At 43.5% G+C, this 12,522-nt stretch overlaps 1 protein-coding gene and 1 long non-coding RNA gene across 6 annotated transcripts in view; one reads left to right on the top strand and one right to left on the bottom strand.

Moving 5' to 3' along the window:
* Nucleotides 1-307: 307 nt before the first annotated feature.
* On the bottom strand, nt 308-6,924 carry MAT2A (methionine adenosyltransferase 2A; the record flags this gene model as incomplete). Its single annotated transcript, XM_081155824.1, has 10 exons — nt 308-827; nt 1,867-1,922; nt 2,596-2,729; nt 2,878-3,060; nt 3,284-3,502; nt 3,674-3,817; nt 3,904-4,016; nt 4,415-4,537; nt 4,637-4,714; nt 6,834-6,924. 10 exons carry the CDS (start codon nt 6,922-6,924, stop codon nt 715-717), a joined length of 1,254 nt encoding a protein of 417 aa, XP_081011950.1. The 3' UTR covers nt 308-714.
* LOC308565953 overlaps nt 6,675-12,522 on the top strand; it is a 58,999-nt gene continuing 53,151 nt past the window's right edge. For 2 of the 5 annotated variants that reach the window (XR_014000092.1, XR_014000093.1), the window contains exon 1: nt 8,284-8,426. This is a non-coding gene — a long non-coding RNA (uncharacterized lncRNA). Of the gene's footprint in view, nt 7,279-8,283; nt 8,427-12,522 lie in introns of those variants that run through there. The other 3 variants (XR_014000090.1, XR_014000094.1, XR_014000091.1) reach the window with 3 other exon arrangements.

Here is a 12,522-nt window from a genome sequence, read left to right as displayed (position 1 = left end):
GGCTTACAAAAGATATCAGGTAGTGGGCGAAGCCTGTACTGTATTAGTAGCTTTTATGCCCTTAATCTTAGGTAACAAAGCATTTGCAATGTAGCAATGGCTGCTGCAATAGACACATGAAATTTTGGCTATTCCATTGGCTAAAAAAGGCAATGCTTGAAAAACCAAAGCAAATCTTGAACTTTCTTAGTGCTATTAAATGCCTGCAGTGAGGGTTGAGATGATTGCCCTGAACAATTACAATCAGGGTTAGTGTATTCTCAGATCACATTCATACCAGAACACTTTTAAAGAATAACGGACACAGTTAAGGTAGAACCTAGCATTTTATTTAGATCTTCATTAAACTGTTGGAATTGAGAACCAGACATACGTAATAAACCTCCAAAAATAGATCCTGAAAGGCACTTTCTGCTTAGGGCAAGCAGTCATGGAATAAGCATGTAAACAAGCTGGCTTCTCTGTACCACACCAGCCAAGTCAGCTTTCTCCATGGCCAGCTGCACCAGCTCTGCCCTCCCTTGTTAACACCAGCCAGAACCCCTGTAGGTCTAACCCAAGGTTTTTCTGTAGGACACCTTGGCCTACCTGGGAATGCTGGAAACATTAAAGGAATCATGGTGTTGAGGAAAAAAAAAAAAAGTCTTTTAAAAGCTGCCATCTGAGGTGATGGCTTCTCTGTACTTACGCCATACCCCAGAATACAATAAATAATTAGAAAATGTTCAAGTATGAAGGGATTTTCCTCCTCCCCGCCAAAAGCACTGCTCTCTGAAGGAAGCTGGTTTCTCTGTAGCTACACCAGCTGTTCAGAAAGCTCATTGGACCTGGTTTTGAAAATAAAACAAAGTTAAAACCCTGGGAGGAATTATTGTGCAGTGTGGAGTACTTAGTCTTTCTTATAAAGAAAAAAAAAAAAAAAAGTTATCTGGTACCAAAGTGTGCAACCTACAGACCCTCGGGTACTGCCCTATGACTTCTCTGTATGACATCACAAGGGTGCCAAGTGCCTGTTTTTCTAGAGCTAGGAGTTGGTGGTTTGGCTAGTGCTGAAACCATGCATAGGATTGGTTTACTAAATAAAACCTTATTACGTACGTCCTCCAAAAGACAGCTGAATAAGTGGAGAGATTTGATTTGGTGCTGTTTAAGAGATGGCAATTAAGAGCATAAGCACCAGGGAGATGGTTTAATGGTAACTGCCTTTTTTTAAAACGTCAGGCTAGAGCTCCAAATGGAACTTGCGTTACATGCAAGAATGACTGAATAGGGGACACTCCCTGACAAAGAGCTACATAATTAGAAATGGATCATGTTATAGGGAGGGTAAGGGAAAGCTTCACATCCATAATAGAGCTGGAGACATTACAAATTCATGCTGACAGGACTGTGGCATTGCCAGACAGAAGCTATAATGGAACTATAAGTACTTTACGTGCACATTACAAGGACATTTTCAGCATTTGGTGAGAAAGTAAATGCAATTAGAATTTTAGGGGGTTGGGTGATAGGGCACAAAGGTTCAATTTCAAAGCATTATTTACTACAGTGTTGTTGGTTTGTTTCTAGGCAGTTACATGGATCACCTATGCTCACTAAATTCATTATAATGGTGAACAAAAAACCTAGGGACAGAATAGCAAGCTGAACTTACAGTCCCCCACACAAGCTAAAATTCATGTCATTGACTAGAGTGACTGCAACTGATCAGGAGCTAAAAGAGGACAGGAAAATTTAGGAAGAAGGGCCCTTTCCCTCAGAGCTTGAAGGCTTCTCTGTAGCCTACGCCAACAAGTCTGGGGAAAAAAGGCTAACACTTTTAATATTTAAGCTTTCTGGGCACTTCCCATGGGAAGCTGTCCCTACCAAAGTGGCCATAGGCTGCAGTCCTCTGATAAATTGGCTTCTTCAGATCCAGATCCCTGGAATATACAAGTCCATAACTTAATATGTAGCAGTCAATTAAAATTAAGCAAAACAATCAGCAAGACTCATTTTCAAGACTTCTGGCAAATGAGTTCAGTTCTCTGGGGTATGCTAGGAAAAAAGTTTGTGGCAAAAGTGTTTGTTACTTCCCTGGTGTCCAAACTCCTTGCACAGTCCTTATCAGTAACTATAGTTCTTGTTTTTCAGTGTCTGGCTCAACAAATATGAAAACTTGTCATTATTCTGAGAAGTTTCAAGTGTCAAAAGCTCATCTGAGATCATGGAATACTTACCAAAGTCCCATGCCCACACTCTACCATGGTTATTTTCTTTGTTAATAGCCTTGAACATTCCATTTATCTGTACTAATTTCTTTGAAGTAAACATTCTTAGGTAAGATGAGCACAAAGCCCAATATCAAATGTGGAAGACTCTCTAGGGTGGTTAAGTCTAAGCCATGAAGCAGTGTACTTTTGGATTTTTCTTAATAATTTAAGCCTTTACTGAAGGCAACTTACAACACCAACACATTCTAGGAATTAAAATGTTCCCCCATTTGAAGAGTCTTCCTTCACACATTCACCTTTTCAGATTAAAATATATCTCAAATATATACATACACCCATACCCTTAATATATTTCACTAGCAATAGGCTTTACCATCTTTACCTGACAATGACCCCAGGGCGGAGGTCAAAATTCTTCTTCACAATCTCTAATAGCTCTCGCTCACTCTTCTGAGAGGTGCCATAATGGAAAATGGAGATAGACAATGGATGAGAAACTCCAATAGCATAAGAGACCTAAAAGGATTCAAATATAAGAATCAGTCATCAAAAGACCCACACATTTGTGTAATACACTGGTATAAAAAAAAAGACAAGTAGGTAACTACTGAGTGCCCTCCTAACATGCCTTTTAATCACTCCAGTTATATAAGAGAGTATATACCTGCACAAGAACCCTTCTGCACAGACCTCCTTTAACAAGGGATTTTGCCACCCAACGAGCAGCATAAGCAGCAGAACGGTCCACCTTGGTATAATCCTTTCCTGAAAAGGCACCTCCTCCATGAGCTCCCCAACCGCCGTAAGTGTCCACAATGATTTTCCGGCCAGTCAAACCAGCATCACCCTGAAATTACGGAGGATTTAAGTCACTTTATGCCCTATCCTTTCCAGTAAGTGGTTCTAGATCAAATTTGTTAAATGCATATTCTGTATCACTCAGCAAATATCCTCATAAGATTCATATGTAGCCTTAAAAAAAACCTAAAAAAAGGTGGTAGTAGCCAATTTTTTGCAAGTAACCACAGAAAATCCAAAATAGTAAACTGAACTGACATTTAAGGCCTTACCTGAGGCCCACCAATAACAAATCTGCCACTTGGCTGTAGATGATAGATTGTATCGTCATCAAGGTATTTTGCAGGTACAACGGCTTTGATGACTTTCTCCTTTAGGGCATCCCTCATCTCATCGAGACAAACTTCTTCATCATGCTGAACAGATATAACAATTGTGTGCACTCTGATGGGAAGCACAGCACCTCGATCCTGCATATACTGCACAGTCACCTTGAAGGCAACACAGGCCATCAGAACATCAGTCTACTAAACAACAGTCTTGTTTTTGGTTTTTTACCCTAAGTTACAAAAGATAAATGCTATACTTTTTAAAATTAGTCAGCTTTAATCAAACACCACTAATATTCTGGACAAATGTAATACATATGTGTAACCACTTACTTGAGTTTTAGAATCTGGGCGTAACCAAGGTAAAGTGCCATTGCGGCGTAGTTCAGCCAGTTTGGCATTGAGCTTGTGTGCTAAGACTATGGTTAAAGGCATGCATTCCTCAGTTTCATCAGTGGCATAACCAAACATCAAACCCTAAAAAAAGGAAAGTCACCAATGTTATCGATCCAAGCTTCAGAATTTAATGTTAGAAGAGATGTAAATAGCGTGTATCACAATACCTGGTCTCCAGCACCAATGTCTTCCTCATTCCGGTCAAGATGAACACCTTGAGCAATATCTGGTGACTGTTGCTCCAAGGCCACTAGCACATTGCAAGTCTTGTAGTCAAACCCTGTAACAAAACAGGCTTATTTTTTTTAAAAAGAAAAGGCCATAGCAATACCTTCTTAAAACAGTGATCTGGAATTCTAAATACAGTTGACCCTTGAATAACAATTCTGCCACTTGGCTGTAGATGGTAAGACTGTTGAGTGGGGGTGGCGTGTCAGTGGTCAGGTCTGTGCGCCTAACCTATGTGTTGTTCAAGAGTCACCTATACTGCTCAAGAAATCAAATATACTTAAAACTTAGTACTTTTGGAGAATGGAACAAGGCTAGAACAAAAGGATAGTCAAACTATACAACTGGGGTTAAAAGATTAACAGGAATATCCTAGAAGATAGAGCTAGAGAGGGTCGAAGAAAATATTTGGAAAAAGGAGCTTAGAAAAGCCAGCTCATTAAAACACACCTTTGGAAGAATCATCATATCCAATGTGTTTAATGGTTTCACGAACCACTCTCTGGTAGTCAATAGCAGCTCTGGACGTAATTTCCCCAGCAAGAAGGATCATTCCAGTTTTAGCAACAGTTTCTAATAAAAGAGAAGTTCACACTCAAATGTCACTTATGGAGTAATTTTCATAATGCTACCTTTTTCATCAGCTGATAAGAAGCAGTGCTCTGAACCTACCACAAGCCACTTTGGCATCAGGATCCTGCTGAAGATGAGCATCAAGAACAGCATCACTGATCTGGTCACAAATCTTATCTAGGGGGGGAAAAAATTCCTAGTTCAGTTTCTTTAACTTACTGTTAATGTAAATATGTCACTGCCCCCTTCCTTATTATAACCACAACTGTACAGATCTTTGGTAGAACTTTCTTTTTATAACTGTAGTTGAAACCTACATAAGACTTACCAACTTAAACATTTTCAAGTGTACAATTCAATAGCATTCCAAATGTGGAGATCTTAACTGCTGTATAATCAAAGCTCTGTTTTACCAGAAGCTACGGGCCTGAAGAATAAATGCTGGATGTAGTGTTACATGTTACTTGAAAACTTGACACCATGGTCTTAATATAGCTGTACCGCAAGCTCACCAATTCAGATAAGCCAGCAGAACGTCCAGCATGTTTAATACATTTAAACTCATTATTGCATGTGTATTTACACCTGACATGGAACTTCAGTCCTATCTCTACAGTATTCCAGACATTTTGAAAAATTAAGTTCCCAGGCAAAACAATTTCCATTGTTAAACAGAACAGCCACATTATTGAGATTAATCAAGTGAAAGTAGAAATAAAGTGGTTTGTCTTCAAGTCCAATAGGCAAATCTAAGAAATATTTAGTTTTAGAGTATTGATCTTCATTTTCAAACAATACTTAACATTTTATTCCCAAAATTTAAAGTTTGCACTTTAAATCCAACCAACCAGAAAGGTGAACTGTTTTTTGTTTGTCTTAGCAATTTTTCTCTGATCCTGAGGAATGGCAATTAGGACAATGAGAAATAACGTCAATAAAAGAGTTAAACAATGAAAGCAAGGACACTTTATGAACAAAGGGAATAAAATGGCAGATTATTTCATTTTATTGTAACTAATCCAGGAACAAGAGCTGAACAGACTGGGAAATGCCCAAATGTACTATGAATCCTTGTTGATTCTCTCCTCTATATTGTCATCTATTAAAAATTGGGGGAAGGGGAAAGAGAAATACCACCACCCCCATATCACTTTCCCGAATTTTCAATAACCACGCAAAATGTACATTCCAGCCAAGCCAAAAGCTCAAGACTTAATCTATAAACTGCTACAACAAATGCCTGTGGCTTCTATGTTTTAACTCACCCGACCTTCACTCCTCAGGGCCTGGGTTTTGTCCTCTCCTGTACCACTAGGTTGTGCTTATGGAATTCCATCAAAGGCACAGAATATTTACTAGAGAGAAGTGGACCCTGAAACCATCACACCAGATAACTATGTCATGTGGTCTATCTAAGGGCAGAGGCAGTCCAGCAAAATAATGATCTTTACCAGGTGATGTTTCTGAGTAATGATTGAAAGTTCCTTGAAATAACTTCACTCGTTCACGTGTAAACTGATCCCCGTAATGGCGGACCAGTGGACAAAGCCCGGTGAAGGAAACGTTAAGTAAAATCCTGTCTAACGGTAAGCCCCAAAGACTTTAAAACGCAACGGCAGCTTACGCTTAATTCATGCTTCCCATCCTTTTCAACCACGGCCCCAGTACCGCATGCCTTCTTCAACGCGCTATATTTAGTTAGAGACTGTCGCCTCGAAGGCGAGGCCATATACTGCCTAAGGGCAAGTCCGTATTCTGGTGAGTAGCGACCCAAGCCAAGGAATTCACAGAAAAGAAAGCGTCCCAAGAGACCAGCCCCCGACTCCACAACCCCAGGCCCTCAGGCAGCCCAGCCGCTCCCCCGACCCAGATGCCACATGCGGCAGACACGTGGTTGCGGCTGCAATGCGGGGCGCGCACTCCCGAGGGCCGGGCGCGAGCGCTCGGGGCGGGTCGCCCACTCGAGGTCTGTCGGACCGCAAGGTGGAGAGGAGGAAACAGTGCCCTCCCGGGGTAGAGCACTAGCTGCCACGGCCCCCGCCCTTCTCGTTTTCTGGAATCTTCCGCGTGCCGGAGCGCGCGGCCGGATGGGAGGGGAAGGAGAGGAAAAGAGAGGAAGGGGGAGGGGAGCGGCGGCGGACACGCGCTCGGCACCGGCGGCGCCACGAGGAAAGCGCGCAGCCGCCGCTCTTCCACTGCCTGCCGAGCAGGGCAGCCAGCGAGAGAACCGCCGTCAGCGGGTCGCTGCCCGGCCCCACGCCCCGCCCTCACTTCGCGCCAGGCCCCGTCACCTCACCTGAGTGGCCTTCCCCAACAGACTCTGAGGTGAAGAGGAACGTGCCCTCCTCGATGAACGCGTCGTGGAAGCCGTTGAGCTGTCCGTTCATGTTGGTATCGGTGACAGTGGTGGTGAGTGAAAGTGACGTTGAGGAAGGAGGAAAAGGAGCGATGCGGCGACGACTGCGAAATGCGCAAGCAGTGTTCCACTTGGCTCGGACTGGCGGTGCGGAGCGAACCGGGTGGCGGGCGGCGCGGCCCACTATTTATACCCAGCGCCGGCGCGCGCCGGGCTCGGGCCCCGCCCCTCGGCCCCGCGCGCCAATGCGCCACTCGCGCGGGGGATTAGGGGCGGTGCGCCGAGGGGAGCTCGGGCTAAACCACTCTGTGCGGCAGGGAGGGGGAGCGGAGGCAAGGCTCCCCTCCGGCGACTATTTAGCTATCGTTCGCACTCATAACAAGGGGTAAGTGGAAACGCGAGTGTATGTGGTCGTCATACCTTTCCATGTTCAATGTGGGAGGAACAGCGACAAGGGCTTTATGGGGCTGCTCCCCTGTGCTGTGACATGGCACCTCCCGACCGTTGGCCCGGCTGTCAGGCCGCGAAGTCGCGTCCCCCAGCGGTGGCGATGGGAATCGTAAAGGTTTTGTCCTCTCTTTCCTGTGGGTCTTTCTGGCCGCCGGGAGTTTGGATGCCCCGGTGACAGGCAGCTGGTGGCCCTCAGCCCGGTGAAAGTGGCCATCTTGGCTGGTCAGCAGACGATTCTTCGAACCGCCTTGTTCATCGCGGCCCTGCGTACTGCTGGCGGCTGGAAATCCTGAGGGGGGGACGCCTAGTTACTAGTATTTTTTTTTTTCTCACTAGAAAGATGTATTCCTGTATGTAATTTCTTGGTTAAAGCCTCTGTGGTGAAAATGGCGGAAAAGCAGAATAGTGAAAGTTCTGTCATCGGTTTAAACGACTGCAGTCCTCCTTCCACACCCAGCGCTAAAGTTTCTGAAAGAGGCCCTTCCTTCCCTTTGTTGACCCTTCGGCTCCGGCCTCTTCTCCCTCCGTTCAAAAAAGGCCTCTCGCGAGGCTGGACTTGCACTTGCTGACTTTTCCTAAGGGGAGGGTGGGGTGGGGGATCGATGTTTAGAGGGTCGTTTCAATCTTCTGTCCCAGAGACTGTCGACATTTTTCTTGGGGGGGGGGGGGGCGCTGTATTTAGCCTTTGCCTGCGATGAAGCAGACCCCTTGACGAGGTGAAACGGTCCGTTTCATGAAGCTTTCACTTTAAAAATGTCCACCTGCGCTAGTTCCAGTTTTGCCCATGAAAGGAATTCTCGGGCGAGAAGGAAAAAGAACAAAACAAAACTTAGGCCAAAAAGGAGTCGGGAGTCGGGAACCGAGCCCCCCGTTTGTTCGGAGCCCGCAAGTGGAACGGGGGGGGGGGCGGGTGTCAGCCAGCCTCGTGCCGGGGCTGCGGTCTCGGGGGCCCCGAGCGCATTAACATCGGGCTTAATGATGTTATTAGGCGCTCGCCTGCCGCTAGGTCGGGGTGTACAGTCCTCTGGGGACATGAGTGAGACCCCAGTAGCAGCCTCCTGCCGCTGGTCCTCAGAGAATTAGGTAAGTTGTGAAGAACAGCCCTGCCAGCGGCAGGCGGGCGGAGAGGAGTTTGTCGACTGGGAAACAATGGAAGCACTTGGGCCGCGCTCGGGGCTTTGACAAAGAAGGGAGAGAAAGGGCTCGTCTCTGGACTGCATGAATGTCCGTGGTCACTCGGGGCAGGCAATATAAAAAAAAAAGACAATTACATATGTGAGTTTGTTTTTATTTTTCAAACCAACTTCGTGGAAAAATAATCAAGACTATTTCACTTCTTGTTTTTGTGTATTTCACCTTTCTTTTTTTTAAAGCACAACGCCAATTTATTAACTCACAATGAGTAATAAAATCACCGACTGGAACAAATTGCATGTGTAGGCTGGTCAGTGCATTATCTCCCAGCAGAAAAATCTATATGGGAAGCCAGAATATAATTACAAGGCTATTTGATTAATATGGAGTCAGAACAAGGGGATTAGTTAAATTCAATGATTAGCTCATTAAACCCTGATACCTCTATGCTACCAACTCCACAGTGGGGCTGTTCCTGCCAAGGAGATTAGAATCAGCTGTTCATACTTGCTTACCTACTCTCTCTTGCTCATAACATGTGTAATATATCCTGGTTAAGAGTAGGGACTTTGGAGTCCAGCCTCTGCCACTTATTTAAGAGTGTGGAGCAAACAACCTTTCTACACCTCAGTGTCCTCAGTCTGTGAAATTGGGATACTAGTAGCATATGATTGCTTCAAGGATTATATAAAAATCATGCAAGTAGAGAATTTAGCACAGTATCTGGCACATAATAGGTATTTTTAAAATGTTAGCTGTAATAAATAACCCTTCAATTGCTGTTAGGATAAAGACTAAAATCTCTACCCTGAAAAGCCTGAGTGTGATTTAGCTGCTACTGCCTCATCCTCACCTTGTGCTGCTTTGTCCTTCTGTCTTCTACTTTGGGTTTCTTTTCATCAGTACCAGTCAAATTTATTAATTGATTAGTATCAAAACAAAGCAGGGTGCATTTTATATTTTTCATCTTGTTGCTTCCTCACAAATATTTATGAGCATCTCCTGTCAGGCAGACCCAGGGACTGGTGCTCTGACAGTCCAGGCCTCTGCCCACCTGGAGCTCTAAATGGGGGACATGCCTGGTTAACCCCTCCTCATCCTTTCTACCCCAGCTCAACTGCCATTTCCTAGATGAAGCCTACACCAACAGATTTCTCACAGGGATCTGTGTTTTTCTATGGCACTAAGTGCTGTTTGAAATTACAGATTTGGTGATTATTCCCATTATGTGTGTAAACTCCATGACAATGAGAAGGGGGTCTGTTTTGTTTTTAAATTTATCTTTATTGCTCAAAGTATTACAGATGTGCCCCCTTTCCCCCCCATTGATCTCCTCCACCCCACATCGGCCCCCCTCAGGCCTTCACCACATTATTGTCTGTGTCCATGGGTTATGCATACATGCATATAAGTTCTTTGATTACTCTCTCCCCACCCACTCCTGAACCCCTGGCTTCCCAAGAAGGTGGTCTGTTTTGCTCAACCTTTGTTGCTGAGTGCCTGACACACAGAAGGTGCTTAAGAATGAGAGGGAGAGAGAAGAGAGAAAGGAAAGGAGATGGGATGAAAGAAAGAATAAATAAAACGATGGAAGAAGGAAGTAAGGAGATGAGAAACCCTGGAGGTCATGTGAAATCAATGAAAAGAGCTACTGCTTTGTTTTAGTCACAAGCATTAATAAAATTGAGAGCCCTTTACTAACAGGGAGCTCATCACCATCCTGTTCTGAAAGGAATATGATTTCTGATTCCATACATTAGTGCCCTTAGGGTAAAATAAACCAGGAGAAGTTACTGGTTTATTTCATATTTAACATTAATGAAACTTGTTGAATGTGAAATGTTGTAAAACACATAGGAAAAATCTAATCACTGCCTGAAAGGCTCCAGATTTCTCAGCCCAAGTAACATTAAGGCAGTAGTCCTATGAGGAAAGGTTGGGCTTGGATAAAGTAGTGTTTTCAATTCGAATATAACAACTCCAGGTCTTATCAGTCTGCCATCAATGAGAGAATTCTAGTTAGTAAGAGAAAGCATTTGTACTGCAAGAAGCTGTTGATTTGGAAGGAGAAAAGAGGAAAATGATACTGGGTATATTGAAGAGCAATAGTGAAGGTATGGGGATACTTAGAAGAAAGCTCCTAAGCTGTGAGTCTTAAGAGTACCTTCTATGTGATGACAGGCCAAGCAGAAAGAAATCTAGGCCAGATATCTCTAAAATTGTACCAATCCGTAATGGCTTCAGAAGCATCTCAGCCTCAGAAGCAAGCTAGCTGTAGTGGATCTGAAATAAGTACTGTGAGATTCCACTCAATTTTAGGCTTCTTGTAATTTGTTTTTGTTTCTCTGTTTTTCTCTCCTGGTACTTAATTAAATCTTTTGTTGATCCCAATAAAGTAGTGAGGGATGGAAAAATGCATAGGCTACAAGGAAGACACTGAAGAAGACAATATAACTTACTGTGACAGGCACTCTTCTAATATTTACATCTCATAACAATTCTAATGAGGCAGGTACTGTTCTTTTCCTGTTTTACAAAAGAAACTAACATGTAATTCACACATCAGATCAGTAATGGAACTGGGACTTGAGCCTGGGTCTGAGCTTCAAATGCATGCTCCTTCTTACGAGTCAAAGAATTAATACTTCACACTCCCTGAAATGATTAATGAAGTTTGGTTTGTATTCTTGCATACCTTTTTCTATGAACTTGTACACACACAAACACACATTTTACTTGAAACGGAGATTTTTTTTCTCTTAAAAGTTGTCATGGTGCCCAGCTGGGGTGGCTCAGCGGTTAAGCATCGACCTATGATCCCGGAGATGGAGGTTTGATTCCTGGTCAGGGCACATGCCATGGCTGCGAGCTAGATCCCCATGGGGGGGTGTGCAGGAGGCAGCCCATCAATGACTCATCATTGATGTTTCTATTTTTCTCCCTCTCTTCCTCTCTCTGAAATCAACAAAGATATATACATATATTTTTTAAAATTGTCATGGCCATTTCTCCAGAACACTATGTAGGATAGAAATCATTCTTATTTTTTTATTGTAGTAAAATAAACATAACACAAAATTTATGATTTAAACCATTTTTAAGTTTACAGTTTTGTGGCATTAAGTATACTCACATCGTTTTGCAAAATCATTATTTTTAATAACACTAAAATATGCTACAGTGTAACTCTACCATACCATTCATACAGCTGTTGCCTACTCTTTGAAATTCAGGCTGTTTCTCGTTTTTGCCCTACAGATGCTGATGAAACTAACATCTTTGTGTTATTAAACTCAAGGGGTTCACTGCTTGGGATGTTCTATACAAGAATAAGATGTAGTTGTTAAGGAGACGGAATTCACATCCAAAGTTTTGCCACCCTGAAGGGAGGCTTAGCCATTGCTTATATATGCTATTTGGTCCATTACAAGTTGACTCCTTTGCAGTTGGCTACACTTAACGGGGCTGAGTTCCTGTCAAGCTCATCCTATTAAAGCTGCATTTGCAAGATACTGTGCTACATTTAACATTTTAGTAAGATAGCATTTAGTAAGAACTGCCCAGGCCTTGAGACCCTGCCCTATCTAACAATTCCACCTAAGATTTTTTCACTTTTTTTTTTTTTTCCTTCTTTTAAATCCTCACCGGAAGATATTTTTTCCATTGCTTTTCAGAGAGAGTGGAAGGGAGAGAGAGACAGAGAGAAACATCCATGTGAGAGACACATCAATTGGTTGTCTCCTACACACGCCCCAGCCAGGCCAGGGATGGAGCCTGCAACCGAGGTACATGCCCTTGGCCGGAATCAAACTCAGGATCCTTCAGCCCATGGGTCGACTCTCTAACCACTGAGCCAAATGGGCTAGGGCTCATTCTTCATTCTTGAGAGAATGGGGACATGGGTCATACTTTTGTAACTGCTTCCTGCTAAACAGAGACAGAGTACCTCTTTGAGTTAGAGGAGTGAAATTCTCTGGCTGCCAGACTTACAAAAGTCTTGGGGTCCCCTAGGTTCTGGGACTTCTGAGAACAGGAGTACATAATA

Source organism: Miniopterus schreibersii (assembly GCF_964146895.1).
Source record: "Miniopterus schreibersii genome assembly, chromosome: 13".
In the NCBI taxonomy this organism is placed as follows: domain Eukaryota; kingdom Metazoa; phylum Chordata; class Mammalia; order Chiroptera; family Miniopteridae; genus Miniopterus; species Miniopterus schreibersii.
The sequence above is the reverse complement of the archived record's forward strand: the minus strand, read 5'-3'. Positions and strand labels throughout refer to the sequence as shown.